Raw genomic sequence first — 27,678 nt, forward strand, 5'->3', positions numbered from 1 at the left:
AAAATGTGCAGTTTATTATTTTCCTATTTTTATTCTTATTAAAACATTTTATAACATTATTATTACTGCACAGAATCTGCATTGAATTCAACTGTATACAAATCAGTTTATTCAGATAAGCATAATCTTGATTTCCATGTCTGCATTTGTTAACAGAGAAGTTTCAACAGCTTAAGCAATTTTCTTTGTTGTTGTTCTTCAATTAGTAAAGCAACAAGTAACAATTAAAAATGCAATCCTAAACAATAAAACCTGTCTGAAATTGCACAGGTATATTTTTGGGAATAACCTATTATGGGTTTTTTAAAATGAGCTTTCATGCAGTCTGCAGCTCTAAGTGAACAAAAACATCCAGCTGAGGTTCAAATCTGAAAGTCCAACTTGTTCAAAAATATAATTTTTTAAATAAAAAAATTAACTCAGTCGTTTAAATGATTCGTTGTTCGTCAGGATCTTTTGACTGTTCATATCGATGTCGACACAAAACAATACCAAATATGTAGTGACGGATCCGGTAAAACATGAACGTGCCTTTCTCTTCAGATGCTAGCAGAGTGAGGGTGTGTTTGGGACTGATCATGACTGAGGATGAGTAAACATTAATAAGTGAACGTTCTGTGGATTAATGCAATAATCTACCCTGCAACAGTGATTCATTGGCCGTTTGTTAAAGGAAGGATCAGAAAAGACTATTGATGTATGGGACTTTGTCAGAGCTTCACAGGAACTTTACAGTACACAGTTCATGAATCAATTTCTTCCTCTAATTCACAAGTGTAAGTGCGATTAAAATGATTGCCTCCTTGTTTCCTTCTAGCTTGCAAATTATATATTTAATTGTGTTTTGTTACTTGTAATCGCTCCACACGGCTTGTACTGTATCTGGTGAAATCTTTATATTCACATAAAGCCGCTTTGTTTAGGTATTTAAATGCATTTGTGAGCTCACGATCCTCTGACATTTGTCGTTGCTATGGCCACCATGTTCCTACACACATGCAGCAGTCAAGTTTTAAAATTGTTCAGCTTTTGCCACTGTGTGGATTAATACTGAATGTGTGTCATGGTTGAGAAGAGCAATATGCTGGTGTTTAACTGCATTGCTTTAATACACTCCTGCACTGGGCTAACACATACACTCTGCATTCTGACTACTTCAAAACTTTACAGCTTTATAAGCTGTGCTGGACATTTATCTCTTTCTTGCGCTGAACGCAGTCGACCAATCAAAACAGACCGGGTCATCGAGCCAATAAGCACAGATTAGCATCATGCAAAGAAAGGGTTTGGGAACAAATGAATCGCTGAACGAATCATATGGAAGTCGCTGGGATAATTAAAAATAAACGCATATTATAAGACAATGAAAGTGTTTTTTGGCCTTGCATGCATATCAGACTATTGTTAGACACCCCCAAAACCAAAATATGACTTTTTATAATGCACAATAGAAATAGGCTCTTTAAATTTGATGGCAAAAACCAGTAGAATATTAAGTAAAGATCATGTTCCATGAAAACATGATATACAATTCCTACAGTAAATATGTCAACTTCTGATATGCATTGCTAAAAACTTATTTTGGACAACTTTATAGGTGATTTTCTTAGTATTTACATTTTTTGAACCCTCTGATTCCAGATTTTCAAATAGTTGTATCTCAGCCATTGTTCAAGCCTCACCATCAACAGAAAACTTATTTATTCTGCTTTCAGATTATGCATGCATCTCAATATCCACAGATTAACACTTATGACTGGATAAGCATTCAAAGCCTACAGATTAATTGTTGAGATGATCATTAATGTGTCCAATAAACTCAATTAATCAACTAATAAATGAATGGAAATGCTCTCTGTAGAAACCCCCAATTACAAAACAATCTGTTTTGAGTTAATATTAAAGCAACACAGCACTAAGCAGACACTCCAGATCTCTTTTAATCTCATCCAGCAACGCAAACAGAGAAGAGAGTCTCAGCTCATCTACATTTTGGAGTCACTGCCTGGACCACAATCAGAAGACTTTGAGAGAAACCCGTTTCATCAAATATGGATCAAATGAAATGCAAGAATCTCACCCAGAGAGCCAAAAACATCCCGCTCTGAAAACAATCTCTCAGTACCTAAAAAGAAAGCATAAACAGCTAAACTGATTAAAACACTCTTCACAGACCTCCAAGACAGACACAGACCTCACAGACCTCCTAAAATCCAATAAAACCACAAACAAACACAAACACTCATTTGCAAAGGACTTATACGAACTGTAGATAAATACCTGCATGAAATTTTCAGTCCATTACTGAGCGCTTGCATGAAAAATTAGGCTTTGGCTGCAATGAGGTAAGAGTCGCTCCCATCTGATAGTGTCATATGATGATTGGAGCTGAAGGTCTTCATGCCCAGAGGACAGAGCTCAATGCTATGCTTTATTCTGCTGCTGGTTTCTGTCTCCAAAAGCAAATATGAAAAGAATTGCAGATGTTAAGTCAGAAAGGAGAAATCTGAGGCCAGGCTTGTTGATAAACTGTAGACTGAGACCAGCATACCATAGTTAACATGTCTAAGAGATGGTGAAAAGACGCCAGACTGTCATTAACATTCCACTTCTGATAACACAGGTTTTACTTACTGTATACTGTATCACTGACCCAGTGTGAGTAAAAGTAAACTGTTTATAAAATAGGGTGGCCAGAATTGACTCAGTTTTATATTATTTAAATGAATCATTCATTCATTCGTTTTCTTTTCGGCTTGGTCCCTTTATTAACCAGGGGTCTCCACAGCGGAATGAACCACCAACTTATCCAGCATATGTTTTATACACCTCGAGAAACCCACGCAATACAGGGAGAACATTTAAACTCAACACAGAAATGCCTACTGACCCAGCCGTGGCTCGAACCAGCAACCTTCTTGCTGTGAGGCGAAAGCAATACCCACTGCACCACCACATCACCTTAAATGAATCAAATATTATTAAATATTATTTGATGGCTCTTTAAAATACTTGATTCTGATTGGCCAATTAAGACATTCCAAGGTAAGTTATACCAAGCTAACTAAAGCTAACTACCGGTAATAAAACAAGCAATGAAATACAGACTAGTATGAGCTAGTATTTTCCTAATGCTATGAAAAGCTACTAAAAAGGCTAGTATTATCACTCTAGTATAAAAGGTGCATGAGCAAATTATATATAATTAACATTTCCCAAGTGGCAAATATACATATAACACTTCATGTTGTCCCACCATTTCTTAGTGTCCCACCAGAGACAATATACAGCCACATCGCACTGCTATGAGTGTGATATTGCATTTATATAACAGTTTGACTGCATAATCGTGTATATAAATAACAAAATCAAACACTGAGAGTCCCAAAAATCCTTTTGTATGAGGACCTACTTTCTTATGCCATTCCTTCACATCTGCAGCTGACCATCAGAACAGAAGAAAACGCTACTTTAGAGCTAGTGTTTAAATGATTCTCTAGTGTAATGTTTGAAGTGATGACAAAACAGCTGAATTTGCCAACAGTTTAAGATTATAAGGCTGAACGGCATGAAATGCCATCAGTCTACAGAGACCTTTCCCAGTATTTCTCTGTTGCATTCGGGAGATCACAATAATTAACCCCAAAAAGCCAAAGCAGTGCAAACTCTATCAGATTACTGCTGTGTTTGCGACAAGAAAAACGCTAAACACATGCAGGCATTTCTTCTTTCTTTCTGTTCACTTACCTAGTCTGCAGTGGCAAAAACAGGAGACTCATTAAAAAACAGATGGCCAACCAAAAAGTAACTTAGGGTTATACATAGAGTGGCCAACACAAAATACATACATTCCTGATAAGTCCTATCCCAACCTCTACACACTATAATTACTATGGTATAAATACAGCACTGCAACATACAAAAGAGAGAGATCCAGTTAGAATATCACTTACCAGTTTAATAATGATTTGATCAGCTCTAGTTAGAAATTACTCTGGTTTTCTCCTCTAAGGGCTTATTATGTGTTCTCTGTCGCTATCTTGTGGAAGGACAACATCAACTGTCTTTGCTCTGCTCAGTAAGACAGGTTGATGCATGTCGATGTGCTGTCTCTCAGAAATTACAATTATTTTAAAATAGGGACTATCCTTATAAATAAATAGCATAGTTGCAATGTAAACAACTACATTCTCGACTAAAAAAGTCTTTAAAGTACATTATGTTGTCCAACTGCTGCAATATTTGTCAAACTGTAGAGTGTCCTTTGCTTGTTGCTGTATGTGGGTGGAGTAATACACAAGGGTGAAGGGTTAAGAGGCTGGACGAGTGCTGGTATTTGCATAACATCGCACAGCTATCAGCCAATCAGATTCAAGAACCAGACTGAACTGTAGTATATATATATATATATATATATATATATATATATATATATATATATATATATATATATATATATATATATATATATATATATATATATATATATATATATATAAATCATTGTTGTTATGAAATTTGATTCCTAAACAATACAAAAAGTATTTTGAATTATTAGGAACAAACTTTATATGACAATATAGTTTTCAGAGATCATTCTAATATATTTATCATATGATTTATGATAAATAAACACATTTAATAAGAAGATACATTCTAATATATATTTATCACACTTAATGTATTTATAATTAAATGATTATTAATGTTACAATCAGTCGTGCTTCATAATATTTAATAAAAGAACATTATTTATAATAAATAAATATATTAAATATAAATGTAAATATATATTTAAAAATAAGTTATTTACAATAAAAAATTGTAACAACTTATGTGCAGTCTTTTCGAACTGCTTTATTATTCTTAAATCTAATAAATATACCTTATTAAAAAATAAAACCTAATTTAAATAAAATGTTATATAAAACAAATAAAAAGTAATTATCTGTACTTAACCTTGTCCAGCTAATGAGTTGAAGAGCAAACTGTGTGTGCGTAAGCCCGCTGAGCAAGTAGAACAGTGTGTGTGTGTGTGTGTGTGTGTGTGTGTGAGACGGAACAGAGTGCATGATGAATGAATGACCACTGAAGACCTGAAACTGCAGCACATCAGTACACACACACAGTACTATAAACTACAACACGCACACACACAATAAATCACAGCACATTACAAACCATACACAGTCAATAGAAAACCCACATCTTCATCTAACTGTGTTAAGAGCAGCGCAGAGATGAGCAGAAGCATTACCTCTGAAGAAGGGCATGCTGAACGCAGCCTCCGAACCCCTGGTCTCCCCCTGTCTGCCCTGTCCCGGAGACCTCCGCCTCCTCCAACGCATGCCTGTACTGTCCGATAACACACACACAAACACAAACACTGCCGACTGGCGACCCTCTGGAAAGTTGTCCTGTGCTGAATAAATGAGCGGTCAAGAGTGTGTGTTTTCCCTGGTGGATGCCGTCATACTCTGAACACACACCTCACAGGAGGAGGAGAGGATGCAGCTGCTTTTCCCTTCACACTTTCTCCTTCTCATCAGTTCAGCGTCTCTCCATCCTCACTGCAGCAGATTCTGCGGCGTCAGCCTCAAATCACGGCTAACACACACACACACACACACACACACACACACACACTCGTGCTCACAGACACAAATAAGGCAACAGTGTTGTAAAATTAGGAAACAGCACATTCACACTGTATCGCCGCTATGAAACACCTGCTGTTCAGTATATTAGTGGCTCTCCAATGCTTTTTTTACATTGGACATCAGATAATGATGAAATGTGCTATCAAGACAAATTTGTGTATTTTTAAATAGTTTTAGGGATGAGGGAATATCGTGCATTCTGTGTAAAATATAAAATAATATCTTTGCTACTACTATCTAATTTGGCTATTTTCACTAACTTACAAAACATTTTTGCCTTCATAGACCCATGTTTGATTGGACACATAGCTCTGATACTAAATATAACAATAGTCTATTGATTTTTCATCCTAACTGCACCGCAAAAAGCCAACTTGAAAAAGTTAAAATTACTTGTTTTTTTTTTTTTTGTTTTTCTTTTTGGCTTAGCAAAAATTCTGTAAAAATGACTGTACACCTACATTTAACACGTTTACTTTACCTAAAGCAAAAATTTCTTCATTAAGTTAAAAGCAAGTTCACCCAAAAAAGCTTCTGCCAACTTGTTACTTTAAGTTGAGTTAATCTCAGACAGCCTCATTTGAAAAAATTAAGCTTGCAGTATTTCTGGCCCTAACAACAACGACAAAAATAATAATAACAGGTAATAGGTTGGAGGGTCGGCTTAGAATCATCCTAACTCCCCACCCCCCATCGCTGCTCTAAAAGTCAATGTGATCTACTTAAATGTTGGTGTGATGAGATGATGTTGTAAATAGTTACATTTCCATTTTAATTTATTTAAAGGATAACCCCTTGAAATACAACATCTCATTTTCAACGGGACCCCATAAAGACATGAAAAAAGACAAAAACAAAATAAAAATAAAAACCTAAAAAGTACAATTACAAACAGAAGCTTTTCCAAATCCCAAACCTCATCAACCCTTTCCATTACAATCAAAATTAATCTTAAAAAATTATTGATCAATGAACAATAAATTACATTAGTCAGAAGAGAACCAAATACACATATACTGTATATGTGAAATGCATATATATGAAACACAACATGCGTTTAGTTCACCCTCCCCTAAGCCACACCGAAAATCGCCACTCACCAATTGTGGCTCAGCAACTGTAGCTATGCACAGGGGTTCTGTCAAACAGGCCAAAGCGCTGTGCATATGGATTGTGCAAATCTGATACCCAGTATCCTAAAAGTTTGGACAGGGTGGTGGATTTTTTTTCCCTTTTCAAAACCTAAAACCCAAGGGGAAAAATGCCTGCATGTATCAAGCTCTGTGAGGGGAGCTAAAGGAGTGGAGTTAAGTGGTTTTGTTTTCAATATTCACATTCAGCGATAGATGGCAATAAGTCACACACCTCTTATCCTTAACAGAGCTGAACTGTTTCCTACAAAAATACAAAGCACATTGTTTTACAGATGTCTTTTTCTTTCTTTTTTTTTCGCTTGATATTATGAGCACTGTTCTGTTTGAGCCCTCGCCATAGTGGTCATACTAATAACAGTCATATTTCCATCTGTTTCAAGCTACGTAAAATTACATATCAACTGAACACAACCGAGATGTGATCACAAATCGAGCACTTGCGATCAATATACTTATATTTGCTGGTGAGGACAATCTATCTGTTCACTTCTGCTATTTTTACTTTGATTTGCATTTCAATGTATTTATTTATTCCACTTAACTGCAAATTAGAATAGAAACTGGATAAAGGAGCACACAAACATATTGACAGTTACAGGTACTCTACATTGTTATGGGTCAATGATGCTAATATTAGGCATAAATCTATCAATTTCCTACATCTTTTTGCCTGCTCTTTCTGTGAATTATGTAAACACACAGTCCATGCGTGTTTCCTCGTTGGTTAGTAATGCTTTATTTCATTGCACAACAGTAGTCTATCAGGCTTTTTGACAGAAAAAAAAAAATCACGGTTTAAAATAGTTATTATTGGGTTATTTTTAAATTTCACCTCTCCTGATGTGCATGAGCTGTTAAAGGCGGCAAGGCTAACCTAGCTTCAATCTTGATTAAATTATTCTCTAATCGGTTGCCTAATATGTTGTGAATATACCCCTGTAATATATACTGCAGTACTTTTTTGTCTGGCTTTCTCAGATATCTCACCTGTTCGCCAAAAACGACCACTATATCCCTGGGAATGTCTGACACCAGAGCATACATACTGTAGATGTGTCAGGCACGCATGAAAGCTTGACAGGTGTAGCAACAGTAACTAAAGAGGGTGGGGCTTAGCGAAGGGTCAATTAGACACACCTGAACCAGCTAATGAAACTCTTATTATGCTTACTGCAAAACTTACAAGTTGGAGATAACCTCTGTAGGACAGTGGACCTAAGGACCAAGTTTCGTTGCCAACGGTTTTGTTTATTTAAAGCCTAACTTGAGATTTTGTAAGGTTCATGATACACTGTCAATACAAAAAATAATAATAATAAAACATAATGCTTATTTCCTTTTGCTTTTTCTTATTCACTTAACTTTTAAAAACATCAACTGCACTGACCTAAAATGATTTATCAGTAATACAAAAAACATTTAGTTGGGTTAACATAAGATTACTAGTTTTCTGGAGAGGTGAACTACTCTGTATCAAAACTTTTTAAGTTGTTCCAACTGAGCATTTTTTTTGTCTGCAGAACTGAAAGGCTTCAAGTTGAGTGAACAAAAAACTTACACTCTTTATTTTCTTTTGCTTTTTCTTGTTCAATCAACTTTTAAAAACTTCAGTTGCACTGATCTAAAATGTCTGAAATTGAGTGAACAAAAAGCAAATATATATATATATATATATATATATATATATATATATATATATATATATATATATATATATATATATATATACACACACACATACATACATACATACATACATACATACATACATACATACATACATATATACATACACACATACATACATACATACATACATACACGCATACATGCATACATACATGCATACATAAATACATACATACATACATACATACATACAGTACATAGCAGTTAAATAGACATTAACAGTCCACATGCGTTAAGCTTTTCTTTTTGTAAAGCGTACTTGGTAAATATGAGATGAAAATTCACATTAAAGGTCTTTCTGTCACTCCCAAAAAAAGATCAATTGCAAATGAACAATGAATTAAAATTATGTTAGTATAATTTTGTTGTTGTTGTTGTTGTTGTTAATAATAATAATGACATTAATGTTATTATTGGTGTTACTATTATTTTTGTCGCTGTTGTTAGAGTTAGAAATACTGCAACCTTAATTTTTTCAAGTGAGGAGGTCTGAGATTAACTCAACTTTTGGGTGAACTTGTTCACAAAACTAATTTTTTAAACTCAATTAGGAGAAATTTGTTTTAGGTTAAGTAAACGTGCTAAATTTTGTTGTATAGACATTTTTACAGATTTTTGTCAAACTAACAAAAAGACAAGTAATTTCTACTTTGTCAAAATAAACTTGTTTTAACACAAGCATAAAATGTCAAATAAGTGTTTTTGTTGGTCACAGATCTTATTTTCAGCAATAATTCAGTTATAAAATACAACGCCTGACACCTGAATTCATTGCTTTTCTGACAGCAGCGTCACATTTCACACACTTCATGGTTTCTGGCTAAAGTGAAGAGCAAGCAACTGTCTTTTGCTCTGAATCCACAGCAGAATTTGACACCTTGAGTGATGAGATGGCATCCGATTTGTTCGCTGTGTTTGTGTTGTGGTCGGAAGTGCTCCGAAGACTGGAAATTAGTGGCCAGTGGAACCCGTTTACAAGAAACACGCTGGACCCACTAGAGGAATGTGGGTTTGGTGATTTGGCAAAAGACATGGAATAAAAACCACTGAACCGAATCCCTGCACTCTGTGTTTTGATGCACTAGTCAGATGGCTCGCTCCATGTCATGCTGTGATGGGCGTATAAATAAAAGACATATTTCTTGAAATGTTCACCCATATTTGTGTATGTTCACAGTATGAATGTGCAGGTGTGTCTGTATATATGTGTGTGTGTGTGGACTGGGTGGAGCTGGAGGCACAGCGCGGGGTGTATTCACACATACGGTCCTCATTATGGCAGCAGAATTAAAAGCCAGTGTGAGCCTCAGCTTTGGTACGGTCTGTTCTCTTATTGCACTCTGACACCTCTCTCCTACCGAATACACTCATCAACCTGCCTAAACAACAGTGGGGGATGCAGAACAACTCCCAAGTTAACAAAACTAAAGAAAAGAGTATTGTTTTAGCAAAAATTATGGACTTTTATAATTAAAACTGTTATGGGGTGATGTAACTGACATTGCAGACCTCTGGTTTTAAAGTAGTACAAATCTACTCAAAATGATGAGAGTTATATTCATATTTCCCGGGTGTAAATGGACAATGAGTAGTCTATAAACCACACACTGTGCTGCATTAGTCCTCATAGATTACATTTGAGCTAAACAGACCCATTCTGAGCAATTTACAGCTCTTCCCAACTGCTTTGGCTCAATTCTGGATTTCCTATTTTAATTTTTTAAAACAATGCATTTAGATCTTTGAACGGTTAGATTAATTGAAACATTAATTGTACATTCCAAATTCCCAGCTGAAAAATTCATTTTGAATCATTTAAAAATAAAATAAAAGTACATACTGCAGCTTTAAAATAACAATTTATTCAGTGTTGTAAGACATCAGTTCCACCTTCAGTGTACACACAATAATTGCTTACCACATAGTGCATAACAAAACAAATTGGACATGATGTAGCTCCTTTCATTTGAAAGTCTAACTGACAGATTTACACTGAAAGCTAACCTTAAAAGAGTTTGAAGCACACATTTAAATGTGAATAGTAGATACGCCAAGCTAGAAGGCTAAATGGAAATCTGCTATGCTAAGCTAACTGGCAAGCAATAATGCTAAAAGATGCAATAATCACCATAATTACTGCATTCAATCCTGCTGGAATGTTGCTACTTCCTACAAGTTGACAAGTCATGATAACAACATGAGGTAGGCCTACATGATATATAATTTTAGCATCGATATCGCAATGTGATCATTCGTAATAGTCACATGGCAGCACATGCAGTGTTGAGTTTGTATTATAGTTCATGATTTGCATGATGCCTGTGATTGTATAATGATTTTAAAAACCTTCAGGTATAAGAAATTGTACTATTTTTTCACCATAATGATTAATTGTATTGTATTGTTTTTATTTTTATTATTCAGTTACTGTACTTGAATACTGTTAGACTCGGGAAACGATAAAACACTTTATTTAAATTGTATTTTTTCTTGAGTGTATTTATAGATTTTTATGCACAAAAATATTCACAACACATGAAACTACAGAAATGCACTGCAAATAGCACAGACCACAACAAAAACGTTTCGGGGGACCCCAAAAGGTTTATAGATTTTTTATTAGATTTGATGGAGATGCAATCCAACTGCAGAATCATTCCAATCAATCCAATGTTTTTACATACTTTTTATAAATTACAAGAAAGCACATTGCCGCCATAATACAGCAGGGTTTGTGAACTCTCCTTATAGAAAACAAAAAGTAAAAAAAAATTCATATCAACTGTGTTTCATCACTGACAACCCACAAGAGTTGATTTGCATCCATGAATTCCACCCACTGATCTATAATAAGATATATAATGGTATATATATATATATTATTCTCTTTTAAAGATCAGTGAGTTCGCCATATTTCACACGCCCCCAACTTAGAAGCTGAACCACTCACAATGACATTGTGGTGGGTTCATGTGCATCAAAAATAAATAAATAAATAAATATGATTTATGCAAGATGACATAAATGTACCAGTAGTTCCAACAACATACAGTGCATCATACAGAGATTTTAATTACAATCAGGCACTAAACAGTGTACCACTGAACTACTTTGGATCATCTGAGGCCCAAATAGATTTCTCATGACTCTGGACATGGCTGCTACTCTAATCACCAAAATGCCAACCCCAGTTACTAAAAACCTCCTCCTAGAGATTTGTTTGTGCAAACATAATACAACCTATAGTTATGTTTTAATGTCAGTGGAAAAATAATGGTAATCAGAAAAATTCTGCTTCATTTAAATGCAGTGTGTAGACATTTTAGACAGTATTTCACATACAGTTTCTCCTATTCACAATTTGCTAAATTTACGCTAATGGCAAAGGGTTTGGAACTTGATTTACTGTTTATTCAAGGTACACATTTTTATAATGTCTGTGTACTCTTGGCTCAAACCCATGGTTGTTGCACTACTATGACACAATGGAGGGATACAAATCATACAAATATATGTAGATTAAAGTGCACAAAGAATTTTGTTTACTCACGTTAGAGGCATTACTTTAGGAAACACACCGGTACACAAAAAATATAAGCCTAATGTTCAAATATCTAAAAATGAATTAGTAATCTGCCAGCGCTGTAAGTAAAATAAGCTAAGCTCTAATCAGGCAATCACATGGTAGCGACTCAATGCATTTTAGGCATGTAGACATGGTCAAGACGATCTGCTGCAGTTCAAACCGAGCAACCGAATGGGGAGAAAAGGGGATTTAAGTGACATTGAACGTGGGATGGTTGTTGGTGCCAGACGGGCTGGTCTGAGTGTTTCAGAAACTGCTGATGTACTGGGATTTTCACGCACAAGCATCTTAAAGGTTTACAGAGAATGATGTGAAAAAGAGAAAATATCCAGTGAGCGGCAGTTCTCTGGGCACATATGCCTTGTTGATGCTTGTTGAGAATGGTCAGACTGGTTCCAGCTGATTGAAAGGCAACAGTAACCACTTAGTACAGCTGAGGTCTGCAGAATAGCATCTCTGAACGCACAACACGTCCAACCTTGAGGCGGATGGGCTACAGCAGGAGACCACACCGGGTGCCACTCCTGTCAGCTAAGAACAGGAAACTAAGGCTACAATTCACACAGGCTCACCAAAATTGGACAATAGAAGATTGGAGAAACGTTGCCTGGTCTGATGAGCCTCGATTTCTGCTGCCACATTCAGATGGTAGGGTCATAATTTGGCATCAATAACATGAAAGCATGGATCCATCCAACCCTGTATCAATGGTTCAGGCTGGTGGTGGTGGTGTAAGGGTGTGGGGATATTTTCTTGGTACACTTTGGGCCCATTAGTACTAATTGAGCATCGTGTCTCTGCCACAGCCTACCTAAGTATTGTTGCTGACTATTTCCTTCCCTTTATGACCACAGTGTACCCATCTTCTGATGGCTACTTCCAGCAGGATAACATGCCATGTCATAAAGTGTTAATCATCAATGAGTTCACTGTACTCAAATGGCCTCCAGAATCAGCAGAGCTCAATCCAATAGACCATCTTTAGGATGTGGTGGAACAGACAAATCTGCAGCAACTTCATGATGCTATCGTGTAAATGGGGACTAAAATATCTTAGCAATATTTCCAGTACCTTGTTGAATAAATACCATGAAAAATTAAGGCAGTTCTGAAGTCAAAAGGGGGTCCAACCTGGTACTAGTAAGTTGTACCTAATAAAGTGGCCGGTGAGTATATGTTTATTTTACTTAAAGCAGATTATTTACCTCACTTAATTTTGATATTAATATTATATAATATTTTTCTTGTATATTAGAAAATGCTTCTTGATTTAAGAATTTTTTGATATTTGGACTAGAAACCAGATAAGAAGTGTAGGTCATATTTTAGTAATGTGACAAACCAACACAATCTCACGGCAATTCGTAACTTTTTCATTTAGTGGCTAACTCGTATGAATTCGTACGATCTAATTTGTACAATTTAGTACGATTAGCTTATCCCCCAATGACGGTTGGGGTTAGGGGTGGGGTCAGGTGCCACGCCTCCTTTTTAAAATCGTACCATTTCGTACGACTGAACTCGTACGAATTCGTACGAATTAGCCACTAAACTGGCAAAACGTAAAATACTTACGTTTTCTCGTGAGATCAGGCTGGACAAACTGCACATACATTGGTAATGGTTTGGAGGACAGGTTGGTGAGGAAAGTATCCATTTAAATGTATGCTTTACTGAATAAAATGGTTTATACAAATGTTTTAATGAATGAAATGTAGTACGAAACACAAATGTGAATATTTGAAATCAGATCCTACATCTTTTCTCTTCACTTGGTGTCCTTTCATCTCTTTCATGTTTTTCTCAAGTATAAGCCACTCCACTTGCTCCCCCAACATCTGGAAATCATTTCTCACCTATTACAACACTCCCAAGCTCAGGCCATTTGTTGATTCTGACAAGCAGCCATTCTCCAACTAAATATCGATTCCTTCATTGTTAAAAAATTGTGTGTTGATAAAACACTGCAGTACCAGGTGTAGAATGGATGCAGACAAACTGGAGATGGTGCTTTAAAAGACACTGTAACATATGGAGCACTGCTCTGTTTATTCATTGGCATTATCTTACGGCTGTGAGCGGTGGGTCAGCTGAAGTCCATTCAATATAAACAGAGAGATTTTTGTTTTCTTTGGCTGTCTGCTGCTCAGACTATGAACGGAGACGGCGACTTAAAGTGCACAACATGTAAAGCAGCATGCTTTGGACAGACCCTGCCATATTCCACCGATCCCAGTATGAAACGTCTCCCTGGTCAAGGCATCTGTTACATGGCTCTCTGACCCAGAATTATTCCCCATTTGAGGTAACACGAGGTCACTCGAGTCAAGCCTAATGCTCACCGCTCATAAAAGAAGACCTGTTGTCTGGTCGCCATGGTAACAAGTGGATAATAGTTTCAGTCTGCTGGAGAATGGTTTTTGAGATGGTAAGGATATTTCTGGGGCATCTTCAGCTACCTTCACGTAAACACTCGCTTTCGCACAGCTGTTCACAATACTTGGGTTTAATCATGCTAGAAGATGAGGAGGAAGATGATGAAACACATTACTGTATGATGCAAGAGTACACAGCTGCTAAACTTCACACAAACACTTTTCAAACGTCAGTGACTGGTCTAAGACTGTGGGAGATGTTTATGTGTGTGTGTTTTGTCTCTGTGTAAATGCATGTGTGTGTGTGTGTGTGTGTGTGTGTGTGTGTGTGTGTGTGTGTGTGTGTGTGTGTGTGTGTGTGTGTGTGTGTGTTTGTCAGGCCCCAGAGGAAACGTAGCTCCTCTCTCTCTCTTTCGATATGAATCTTAAAGGAGAAGACAGAGTAAACACATAACGGGATTCACACAGAGTGTAAATACGCCAGCCTTTTTCCAGCCTCTTTTCAAAACATATTAATGTCAAGAATGACACAAAAGCATTTTAAATATGGAGAAATGGGCTAAAAGCACAGCTAGGGTATAAACTTTGTACCCATGTGAACAGAAATACACTTTAGCATACTTTAATGCCATAATCACTTCTGTTATATTGTTAAAGGGGTGGTCCACAGTGTATTTTGAAGGCTCTTTGTGTTTATAAGATGCAAAGCAATGTGTGCTCATGCTTCATATGTTAAAAATCACTTTATTTTTTCATAAATCTTACCTTGATTATATACAGCTACTCTGCTAGCATGAAAACAACTGTCATATTTCCTAGTTCCTCTGAAAGGTCCACCCTTAAAAGACACTGAGTGGTCAGCTAGCATTATGTCCTATGATTCGCGGATCAGCTCCACATCACCAGGAAAAGAGTCACACCTCTACTTGTACACGCTTTGCTTCTGCTGTGTAAAGTGAAACTGTTGGCCGTGTCAGTGTGACCCTGAATCAGACAGAAAATGAAGAAGACACAGCTGAACCTCATGTCCGCACTCTGCAGAATTTGTCTGAATTTATAGCTAAACTGTTAGCGGTGCCAAACAGCATTTTCTTTTGTTTACATCCTTGTTTACGTCTTTGCTACAACATACCGTTAACACTAGACACTGTGCAGGTGATAGACCAATTTTAACAAATTAAAACACAGGTTGTGGCTCACAACCCACAGCTTCTGATATTATGGTTGGAGCTGCTTCTTCTTTGAGGAGTGTTTAGCCAAATTCAGCACTGAACTGGGAGAGATTCTGGAAGCTATCCTTTGTCAAGTGCTAGAACTATATATTTTTAGAACTCTCTGAAATGTCATTAAATTAAACTGTAAGCTCTTCTCTCTTTGTGTCATGTCCTTTGAAAGCCCAAATATAGAAACAGAAGAAGCTCTGTGGAAATAGCAGCGTTTGGATGCCGTTTTAGCTTTCTCTGCTACATTACAGCTCCTCTGGCCACACTCCTTCGCTGCACAGGGTGTTTGCGCATAGTGAATGTGCGTAAGCTGAAGCGTTTGTGATCTCACTAACCCAGATGTATTTTTTTGTAGTCCCCAAACTTCTTTCAATGTAGGTTTTGCTAAGCTAACTCTGTGAGAGCCAATGGCTGTTTCTTAATTCCAAGAACACAGAGAACATACTTGTGTTCTAGTGGAGACCGGTATTGCCAGGTGTCCTTGGAAGAACGAACTCAGGAGACCGCGAGGGCAGAGAACGCGTCCTTTGAGAATTGAGATGCTGCGTTCTTCCTGATGGTCACATGACCTTCACGTGTTTTAAATGGTAAATTATTTAAACATTCCAGCCTTCATACAACGATTTATTGTTTTTCCCCTTTTCAATATATATATATTTTGCATAAAAACATTATAAATATATGTTGCAAAATATAAATAAAACAGATTTTAATACAAATTTCAGCAAGCAAACACCCTTAATGTGTTTATTCCTTTATTAAGATGTCCATGGAAATGTTTACTTTCACCGTTTCATTTAGGGAAACTCCTGAGGTAAATATCTATGAACTTTAAAGGGCACCTATGGTAAAAAATCTACTTTTCAAGCTGTTTGGACAGATCTGTGTGTTGGTATAGTGTATTAACCGTCATACTGGAGTGATATGAACACACCCAGTCCTTTTTTTTCAATTTAACTACAAAAAAAAGGGTCGGCCAATTGGAGCTGTTTTCAAATCGATCGCACCATTACGTAGGTGTGCGATCCCCCCGCCCACCGAATTGATTGACAGCTGCCCGCATTAACATGTTCCGGTAGTCACGTGTATATGTCAACAAGACCAGGCAGACATACGCAAAGCAACCGGGAATAAAAGGTCTGTTCTGTTCGCTAGGATCAGCAATCATCATCAAATGTGATTAAGAGTAAGTTTCACATGTTTAAAGTGTTTTAAAACAGTGCACGTGTGTAATTAATTACAGCAATTTACTTCAGCTTTTCTTCATCAGCACTGCCGCGTATCAGAACAATTATAAAAGAAGACTCTTAAATCCCGATTTGTGGAAGTTAAATCAGGTTTATTTTGTACATTAGCATAACAGATATCCACACAGTACTTGAGGTTAGCCTTAACTAAGCTAAGCGCGCTCTGTCTGTCTGCCTGCCTGCCTGCCTGCCTGCCTGCCTGCCTGCGTGCGTGCGTGCGTGCGTGTGCGTGTGTGTGTGTGTGTGTGTGTGTGTGTGTCATCTGCGGTGTGCGTTTGTAACGATATTGTGTGTGACTTATCAATGCAACTTTACAATACTGATTAGTAAAGGTTAGTTCTTACTGTAGTATCTCACAAACGCTACGTGAGACCTTCTTCCTTTAAGTCTGTCTGTTGTCTGACCCAGCTGAGGGAGGAGGCATGTAGAAATAGTAGGCGGGAAAGACTCGTCTTAAAGGCGCAGTACGACAAAACCACCCCCTGCTGGAAATCAGTATAAAACAGCATCTTGTAAAAGGTATAATGAAAAATCTGATGGGTATTTTGATCTGAAACTTTATATACACATTCTAGAGACGCAAAAGACTTATATTAAATCTGAAAAAAGGGGTAACCTAGGTGCCCTTTAATAAGTAATCTAGATAAAAGGCAGCGCTTCCCACCTCCAGTCGCAATGACTTCTGGGACTTCCAGAGCGAGTTGGGTGCTCAAGTCTGCATCGGTGCATCCTCGATATCAAGAACACATCCGGCAAGTTTCACGCGTCCTCCGTACTTGCGGTCTTGAGTATTGAAACTGAACTTAGGCAGCTGATGATGACGTTTCACGAGAACACGAGGACGCAAGACCGCTGAAGAACGCATATTGAGAAACAGCGACTGTCTTCCTTTGAACTGAACTTTGATTGTTTTACATTCAAAGATATTGTTTATGTTCACACAGCTATATTACACATCAACTAAAGTTTAAAATATAATATCGTAGTAGATCACCACTTCAAATATGTTTAAAATGTACTGCCAAATATACTGACAAGCATTTTTGGTAATGTCACCTTTATAAAAAATGTTCTGTCATTTATTAAAATGTAAACACAAATTTTGTGATTTAGTCATTAAATATACATACTTAATAATATTATTATTTAATAAGAACTCCAGTAGCTAACATTAAAATCAAGTGTATGTTGTCCATAATGCAAAATTACCTCAGCCCGATGCATATCACCCTGTAGCCCAAGACTGAGCGTGGTTGGTACATGGATGGGAGACCGTTTAAACTAGCTGAACTAGGACCATATAAGTGGTGTTAGAGAGGCCAGCAGGGGGTGTTCAACCTGTGGTCTGTGCAGGTCCTAATACCTCAGTATAGTGAACTATACTGTCAATGAGCATCGTCTTAAACTGAGGTTACCAACATTAAACCAAGAGCCTGTCTCTCCATGGTCATTAAAATTCCTATGTACAGCCATATACAACAAATGTGCTATAAAAATGCACATAACGTTCACAAAATTAGCATACTTTAAATAGCAACAAATGATTATTTAAACATAGAAAATTAAAGGGATCACAGTGTGCTTTTATTATAAGTTTCAGTTCCCCCAGAATGTGTCTGTTAAAATTGAGCTTAAATTACCCCATAGATCATTTGTTATATTATGCTCTAAATCAGTGTTTCCCAAAGTGGGTGTCGGGACCCCTCGGGGGTTATGAGATAATAAGAGATAATAACAAAATCTAATTCATTTTATTAAACTATTAGATTCATCATATTTTATCCATAACCCACAGAAGATAAGAATAGTAGTTAAAAGTCACCTTATAAAAAAAAACAGCATGCATGTGTTGTGGCCCCTGGGGTGATTGAGTTATATTAAAAACACAGCAATAGCAATAACACTCACATACATTAAAAATAAAAACAGGCCACAACTGATCATCTCACTGAGTGGCGTTCTACAAAATTAAATGATGAATAGACTTGGGCCTATTGAAGTGTGTCATTGCTTGCAAGGTTTGTATAGGTATAACCACCCCAGAGCATATTGGGGGTCACGAGTCACTGGCATTGCTATTTTGAGGGTCGCAGGCTGAAAAATTTGGGAACTCTGCTCTAAATGACCCTTTTTTCTGAGCAGAAGGCAAAAAATAGTCTTTGTGTGTGGCTCTTTAAATGCAAATGAACTGCTGCACTTAGGCACCTTTCATGAAGAGAACTGTGCATTTAAAGCTCATGACTAATACTATGGCAACAACACAAAAAAGACGTGTGTTTCAAAGTCTTGCCAGATTAGACTCCTGACATTGGATTTTTCTGAATGCACAGGCACTAAAGTGCACACACAGGAAGCTGACTGTCAAATGGTGCATCTCTTGAGTTTTCAATAAAGCTATAGTTTATTACATAAATCAATCAAGATTCAAAGCACACTTTATGTGCACATTTAACACAATAAACAACATTTCCTTTTAAGATGGATATGCAGTTTGTAACATATACTAGAAATGTCAGGTTCAAGATGCAGTTAAGCAAAAGTGTATCTGTTTTACTAATCCTTCCATGTGTCTGGGGGCCAAAAGCATGTCGACCTCTGCTACATTACAGCACTATTGTGTCATAGTAAGAGCTAGCAGGACAGCCTGTAGTGTATTACACACACATACACGCACACACACACTTTGGTCTACTATCAGAGCCAAACAGTTTCTTGCCAAGAATTGCACAACTGCCTAGAGATGGGACGCCAGGATAGGAAAGGCGAGCAGTGACTTACATATGTTCAACATAAAAATCACACACAGAATGTCTGCACAGCACAAGTTTGGCTGAAGAGAATGTGCTAGAGCTGAGATTTTCTCCACTTATGACTGTAGGCATCTGGCAGACAGACATACATAATGTTATAGAGTTCTTTGAGAATACATCTTCAGCGCAAGTGCTGGTGTTGACACCTGTGTCGACCCTTCTTAGTCACTAGCCCAAGAAACAATAAGCATGCTAAACGTAGAAAGAGTTTCTGGAAATGGAAGATCTTGGACTCATTGCACAACTGATGCATTTGATCTCAGACAAATTGATTCCTTTTGTGCGTGTTTTGTCTTTGCTAGGAAGATCAGAGTAAGAAATATTCAGAGGTGAAATGGGAATATTTGCCAAAATACTGCATCAGAGGAGAAACATTCTTGTAGCTATGGTTAAGTTTATAAAAGATGCTATAGTGTGCAATGATTCATTGTGTTAAATTTTTCTCTGATATCTACATTTAATCTCATTTATAACTACAAGAATTACATCTTGAGTGAAAATATTGGGTGTGACCATATTTGCAATGGTTGTGAACAGGGCTTGACATTAACACCCGCCAAATGCAGGTGGATTTCAGCTTGACGGGTTAGACAGCCACCTCCACTAGCCACTTTGGCTGGTTGAAAATAATTTTTAAATTGTAGCTCAATATCTTCGAATCGAGAAGCAGCACAACTGACAAAACTAATTGTGTTTGCGTGAACAAAAAGAATGCAGGTGAATACCAAATGAGAGGATGATCACTCGCGCTAGCTGATGTGATGCGCACGACTGTTTAAAACGCATGCATGCTCCCGATTACTGGCATGAAGCAATCGGGCCTAAAAATGCAACTGATGTGATCGGTTCACTTTCAAATAGACTAGGCAAAAAGCGATGCTCATGCACACACAGTCTTGCTGCTTTCAAGAGCTCTAGATTTGTGTTTTTGTAAGCAGCAAACCGAAACCGGTTGCTTTCGCTTTAACTATTCTTTCAAGAGATTATTAATTGGCCTAACTTTAACCGTGTGCGTGTGATCATCCTTTCATTATCACAGACAGAATGTTTTACACCTGATATCTTTTGCTCACAGTTATTTTTGTTAATATGGTTTAATTATAATTTTTTACAATAACATTGCTTTATTGTGAGATTAACTCCCCATTTCTGGGACCTTTAGCCAGGACAGAGTACTGTACATGTTTTAAATACATAATGATTATTTTTTATGCTTTGTTAAATAAAAAGTAAAGTATACAGCTATATTTTGCGTGTTTTGACACATTTAAAATTGGTGGCTAAGAAACAATTATTTATTTATGTTTGGTGTGGTCAGAGATCCATTTGGTAAATCCTTAATTTTGAGCTCTAAAAAAGTCTCCTGAAATAAAACTAATTGTAATGCGACAATATGAAACCATGACCGATTTGCTCTCTCAATGAACAAGCTCATACACAACACAAAAAAGTTAAATGAATGAGAAGGCATGTGGACACAACATCTGGACAAATCTACAAAAAGTAGTTTTACCATGTCAAACTTAAATTCATGCATATAAAGTATATTTTCCCAACAACAAAATTATGGCTGGATTGATAACTAAATTGTGTGCTAAGTGGCTAGTAATGTTGGAAAACTACTAGCCACAGTGGTTGATGATGAAAAAAGTTAATGTCAAGCCCTGTTTGTGAATATTGATGAGCTCTGCTCTGATGCCCACACATGTGCAAAACAGATTTACTTCAGTAGGGTTTATTTTAGCTAGAAGGAGTGAGAGACTGAAATGAAGTCAAAACTGCTATAAAGTTATGTTATTGATGAAATAAGAGTAATAATTATACCTAAAAGAGGGCCTCAAAGAGATGTATTTAGAGTTCGGCTTTATGTATCTAAAACATAGGAAGGAATCAATATCAACCTCAGCATAAAAGTTTATTGTTGTCCTTCCCATCAAGAAAAATCACAGTAAGAGCCGAGTGATGTGACATGATGTATAAATGTGCATTTAAAATTTACTCAGTATTGGACAAGCTATAAAAATGTTGTGATATCTTAGTGAATCATATCTTAGTGATCAATACACCCAGCAATGAAACATATTAGGCATAATAGTCCACAGCGGAATGGACAGGAAACATTGTAACTAATCCAAAGTCTGCCTGGGGTGTGCATATTAATGATTCCATGTGGATTGTCAGTGTCTGTATTTTGTTTTGATTGGTCTGTTTTGCACTGGGATTTTAAACTCACAGGATTTACATTAGAACGAGGAACGTAAACAGTGTTGCTTGAGGCTCACGATATGACATTTTCATTTACTTTACAGCTATGCCTACAATGTAAAAATTAACCTTATGAGTACATTGAACTTATATTATGTCAAACTGACTTAAAACAGCTTGCGTAACTTATAGAATTAAGTTAGAACATGATTAACTTAAGTAAATAAGTTACTATGAACTAACAACATATGCTGTCAGGACTAATTAATCATATAATTTTTTACAGTGTAAGTATGTCCAGATTTTCATTCTATAGGAACTTTAAGTTAAGTTGTCTGTTAAGTGTATAGTTATTTAGTAAAGTCTATGGGATTCAGAAGCCCAGGACAGCAAAAAAGGCCAACAATAAGACAGTCTGAAGCTTCTTCTACATTTCAGCTGAATTAATACTTGCCATCCTGTCCTTGAACACTCGGGCCCACTCGCTTTCTCCTTCCGTTCTCTGTTTCTCTGATCTTCAGTCTCACTCATTCCATCTATCCTCTCTCGCTCGCTCGCTCTTATTAAAATTCCAGTTAATCTTGCAGACTATAAAAGACACTGAAAAAAGCAATGGCTTCACTCAGTTCACAGCACTCTTCACACTTTGCCTCTAAACGTCAGCAAAATTCCCTGTATATAAATCTTCAAACATTAATATGAAAGCCGATGCAAGATTTACATCCATAATCTGCACCAGATCCATGACATTTCACACACAACCATTCACAGCTCCGTGAAACTCTCAGCAAGAGAGAGACAAACTCATATATCTTAGAAGAAATAATGTTTATGCATTAAACTGTAAACTTTCAGAACTTCTGACTTCTTAGTTGTACAAAAATTGTCCATTATGCTGCCTAACAGTATACTTCACACTGGTATTAGCACTAAAACTGATCGAAAAACTGAGTGCAAATAATTTAACTGCTAACTTTATCCCTTAAGTTATATACATGTATATTTAATCATTTAGCAGTTGTGTGAGTGGGTTTGTTAGTGGACTTATAAACATGTTTTATATTTATAAATTAATCAATTAATAAATTATTGATTTGTTTTTAGAAGCAGAATAATTCAAAAACAAAACATGGAAGTCAACTCAAAATTATTTCCTTTCTTGCAGAACTGTTGTATAAAATCAATATTTCCTGCAAAATCGCACTTTATCATTATAAATACAAAAAGTGTGTATGGATGTTTCCCAGAGATGGGTTGCAGCTGGAAGGGCATCTGCTGCATACATAATTTGCTGGAAATGTTGGCGGTTCATTCCACTGTGGCAACCACAGATTAATAAAGGGTCTAAGCTGAAAAGAAAATGAATGAATGAATGTGTTTAAAAGGGAAAAAAGTTTTTGTTTTTAACCCAGACATTTAAAAAGAATATATTTTAGAGCAGTAATCATAAAACCGTGATATTGTGATATTTTTATCCAAGGTTATCATACCGTCAAAATCTAATACCGGCCCATGACTAGAAAAGAGTACTGAAAAATCATACTTAAGTAAAAGTACCATTACTTGCCCAAATATGGAGTGCAAGTAAAAGTATCTATTGTAAATTTTACTCAAAGTATGAGTAAAAAGTAGACCTTTCAAACGCACTCAAGAGTAGTGAGTAGTGAGTAGCGAGTATTGAGTATTACGCTGTGAAAGTTGATGCGTTTACATGCACTTTGTGCACGGATGTGTAAACGTAACTTTCTGTAGTGCATTAGTAATTGTTCAAGGGCATTTGGTGGGATAAATGGGACAAGTTTACAAGTTTATCACCTGACCCGCCAGCCCTAGTGATCTATCTATATTTCGTATTTTGTTTCGTTTTGCCCTTTTCTGGAAAATATTGACAAATGTTCAACTGTACAACAAATATTATTTTTATATTAGTGTGAGGATTGGGTTTAGAGTTGAGGTAGTGGCAGACGCTAATAAAATACAATTAATGTGTAATTTAATAAACAATATAATCACAATCTTCTGATCACAGCTGTATCCCTTTTATAAACAACCACAGGAGAGATTCGAGTTGCTAGATTTATGTCATGTTTATTCATAATTTTCTGCAGAAATACATGAAGGTAAGCCTTCTCTATTCCTGTGAGAGAAATAGACAAAATATTCTAGTAACAAAAACAGTGTATATCTTACGTGAACAAAGCATATTGTGCAGTTATATTGAAAAAAACTATATTATTGCTCTCTCCGAGAACATTCGCGTGTGTTTTACAAGCCTTAAATGGTATGTTTTGCTTGTAGCTATGTGTATTTGAATGTCTCAGACCTAAAATCAATGTTATTTGTTTGTAAGCAAAGATAATTTTTGATTTAGGACAAGCACTGCTGTGCACTTCTTTCTGTGCCTCAGCCCATTTCGTCAGATTTTTTCAGTTGATGACTTGCGCTCTGATGGTTCAGATCAAACAGGTGTGATTGTACACTACAGGGACCAGCCAAAGCTAATCACAACGGTGTGACTGTACGCTTCAGAGACCAACCCAGGTTGATCACACTGGTGTGATCATACCCTTGAGAGGGTTAAATATTTACGTTAGATGATAGCAATAAAACTTAAATGAAAAAATAAACTGAAATGATCATTTACAACTGAATAACCAAAATCAAAAACAGACAATGTCTAATATCAACCGATTACAGATTCAGGATACATCCTTAAAAAAGAAAATCCTTATCTAGTATGTGTTAGTCCAAAAGTTGATTCATGGTCCTTTCCTGATCCAGTTTTCTCTTCAACTGTCATCAAGGCAAAATCCTGCCTAAATCTAACATTTGAAAAGATCAGAACTTCTAAAATAACCCACTTGATCCGTCTGTCTTCTGCCTAAACACACACATACCTACATTTGGTCTTGTGACTTTCACATGAATGCCTGTGGAATGAGGCGGTAATCGCTGGAGTTGACTGACATTCAGGAAGAGCTGAATCAACTGTCAGCTTTCATGCATGGCGCTGGTTCAGTCACTGTAAAAACAAGTCTCCAGTCTGCTCCTTCACCTCTGTCCCCATCAAACAGTCTCCAATGGGACCTGACCTCAGTCCCCACACCGCAGTGGAGAAGAGTTCCCAGCCAAAGAATCTGCTCCATACAGAGATCCGCATCATTCATCTTCAACGTGTCAAAGCATGGCAAAAGTTCAAACTCCTAATGCTTCACCATTACAGAATTAAACAAACACACTACCCCTGAACTCCAAGGGCAATCTCCACACTTTGTTTCTGCTGTGGTCTGCCACTGTAAAATGATAAGGAAGGAGGAAAAAAAGGACCCCGGCTCTCTGCCAAACGTGCCGAGCTCTGGGTTAAGCTAAACAATGCAGAGAGGCTTTTTGTGATAAGACAAAGGAAATGGATAGAGGAAATATTCTGCACATCTTCAGATGGTGAAAGTTGGCAGGGTTTATCCTGTTTCAGAGCACAGAGCAGTGTGGGAGGCGTCAGGGGGAGTAGATGCCAAATGCGTCTCAAATGCAAATGGGAAAGATTTTAAAAACAACAGCTTATGATGTGAAAGTTAGACACACAGCCAAGTGTGAACACACTGATATAATAAACAGTCTCTGTGGCATGGTCAGCGCATTTGTTTACTGTTCATTAATAAGTAAAAGTGTCATTATCCTATACTTGAATAGCTGACAAGTGACACTGAAATCCTTCTGTGTGTATCTTTTGTTTGTTCTTTACTTTTGTGGCAGTGACATGCGAGTGCAATTGCACGGCATCTCTCTCTCTCTCACTAGCGCAGCCTAGATACACATGCGTAATAATAGTAAGAACAAGCAGTTCACATCATAAATGAGTGTAGTAAAAGATGCTCTGATTTTGTTCTGGTACATAAATTCATCATGGTAACCATAGTTTCCAAAGTACCATGGTTACAACAAGTGCAATAAGACTGCTTACGCTCATAAAACTAAATTTAACTAATTGACAGAACACTATTTTGAAATTAATATAATTAACTATTCCAAAGTAATCCATCTGTTTTCTTCAGATTTGAAGACCCATGTGTGAATTTTGGCCATTTTTTTTAAGAGTTTGAAGCCAAATTAAAATACACTACCTTACAAAAGTCTTGTCGACTTTCAAAGTTTTAGGAACAACAAATAATAACTTGACTTCTAGTTGATCCTTTGGTATCAGAAGTGGTTTATATGAAAGGCAAAGGCCTGTAGATTATGCTTATTTAAACAAAATAAAATATGATCATGCCTTGATTTTTTATTATTTAATTAGGACAGTTAGGTCAGACTTTGCTTAGACAAAAGTCATCACTTAACAGAATTAATGTCCAGTATAAAATATAAAGTCATGGTGCAGACTTCTACCTTCTGCCACTTTTACAAATAATCAACTAGAAGTCAAGTTATTATTTGTTGCTCTTACATCTGAGATCGATCAACGATCGAAGACTTTTGTCAGGTGGTGTATGTGACCCTTGAACCATAAGTCATGATTGTCATTTTTATTGAGAATAAAAAATGTAAATGAATAAGCTTGATGTATACTTTGTTAGAACAGAACAAAATTTGGCTGAACTTTTTTAATATCAAGAGCAATCTAAGGGTTAAAAAAAATCTAAATACTGAGAAAATCACTTTTAAAGTTGTCTATGTGCTTAACAATGCCTATTACTTATTAAGTTTTGCTATGTTTACAGCAGAAATTTACAGAACATCTTGACTTAATATCAAATCAATATTTTTATCCTTTTGTCACTTATTTTATATTTTGTAAAATAATACATGTTGTTCTTTATTCTGGTTTGTTATTATTATTATATTTATTATTATTGTTATTGTTGCTAAACGGTTTTGTACATTTCAGCAGAAACTTCTACAGCAATAACCAAAACACCCGAAGAACTGGAACAAACTAAAGTGATGGACTTTTTTCAATGAGGCTAAACAGAGTACATGTTGGAGTAGTATTATTATAAAACATAAGCAAAAAATATATCTATATACAACGGCATTTTAAATAGTTTACCCCTTGTAAATATCATCATGATGAGTTGTTGTTATGAATTATTTGCCGCATAATTTCATCATTTAAAACATCTGAACTAAACACTGCAAACTGGTTTCTGCAGCTTTCACCAAGTCAAATTTAAAACTATTTGGACTTTTTTAAGACCATCAAGAATGAAATTTCAGACTTGTATAGGGTTAAACGCAAATATTTTCTTAATAGTGCAGCAATTTTTTTACTTTCCCTATCATAAAACAAATTAGTAAACAAATAGTCATAATTTAAATAATGTGTCAATTTAAGCAGACCCTAGAAGAATTATATTGTTGTGTACATGTATTTATTTGACCTTCATTTTACATCTAGCCTACCTTGGACAGGTGTTAAGAGTCTGCTAAAACACTTAAACAAATGCATTTGGTTTGTCCCATGATGTCCATGTCAAATAAACAATAAACAAAATAATATTAGTTAGAGAGTTTTGCTAAAAGTTTTATTGAGATGTATTTCTGGTGATTGGATGTGTGTAGGACGGATTGGGTAGCTATACATAAACAAAATTAAGACCTGTTTAAAATGATTTGAAAACTACAAGATAATATTTCAGTGAATGTAAGACTGTTTAAGGCCTAAAATTATGTTTTTTAAATTTAAGGCATTTTAAGACCCCACGGACACCCTGCAAAAGACCATCCTTCTT

General features: G+C 36.3%; 1 protein-coding gene across 4 annotated transcripts in view; it reads right to left on the reverse strand.

The window, feature by feature from the left end:
* nhsl2 (NHS-like 2) overlaps positions 1–27,678 on the reverse strand; it is a 145,409-nt gene that overhangs the window by 116,488 nt on the left and 1,243 nt on the right. The window contains exon 1 of one of the 4 annotated variants that reach the window (XM_087261759.1): positions 5,258–5,715. The exons of 2 other annotated variants lie outside the window; for them this stretch is intronic. In XM_087261759.1, coding sequence (XP_087117885.1) covers positions 5,258–5,348 — 91 coding nt within the window. In that variant the 5' untranslated portion in view covers positions 5,349–5,715. Of the gene's footprint in view, positions 1–5,257; positions 5,716–27,678 lie in introns of those variants that run through there. One more of the 4 variants, XM_087261757.1, reaches the window with a different exon arrangement.

Source organism: Danio rerio, chromosome 7 (assembly GCF_052040795.2).
Source record: "Danio rerio strain M-AB ecotype USA chromosome 7, GRCz13ab, whole genome shotgun sequence".
In the NCBI taxonomy this organism is placed as follows: domain Eukaryota; kingdom Metazoa; phylum Chordata; class Actinopteri; order Cypriniformes; family Danionidae; genus Danio; species Danio rerio.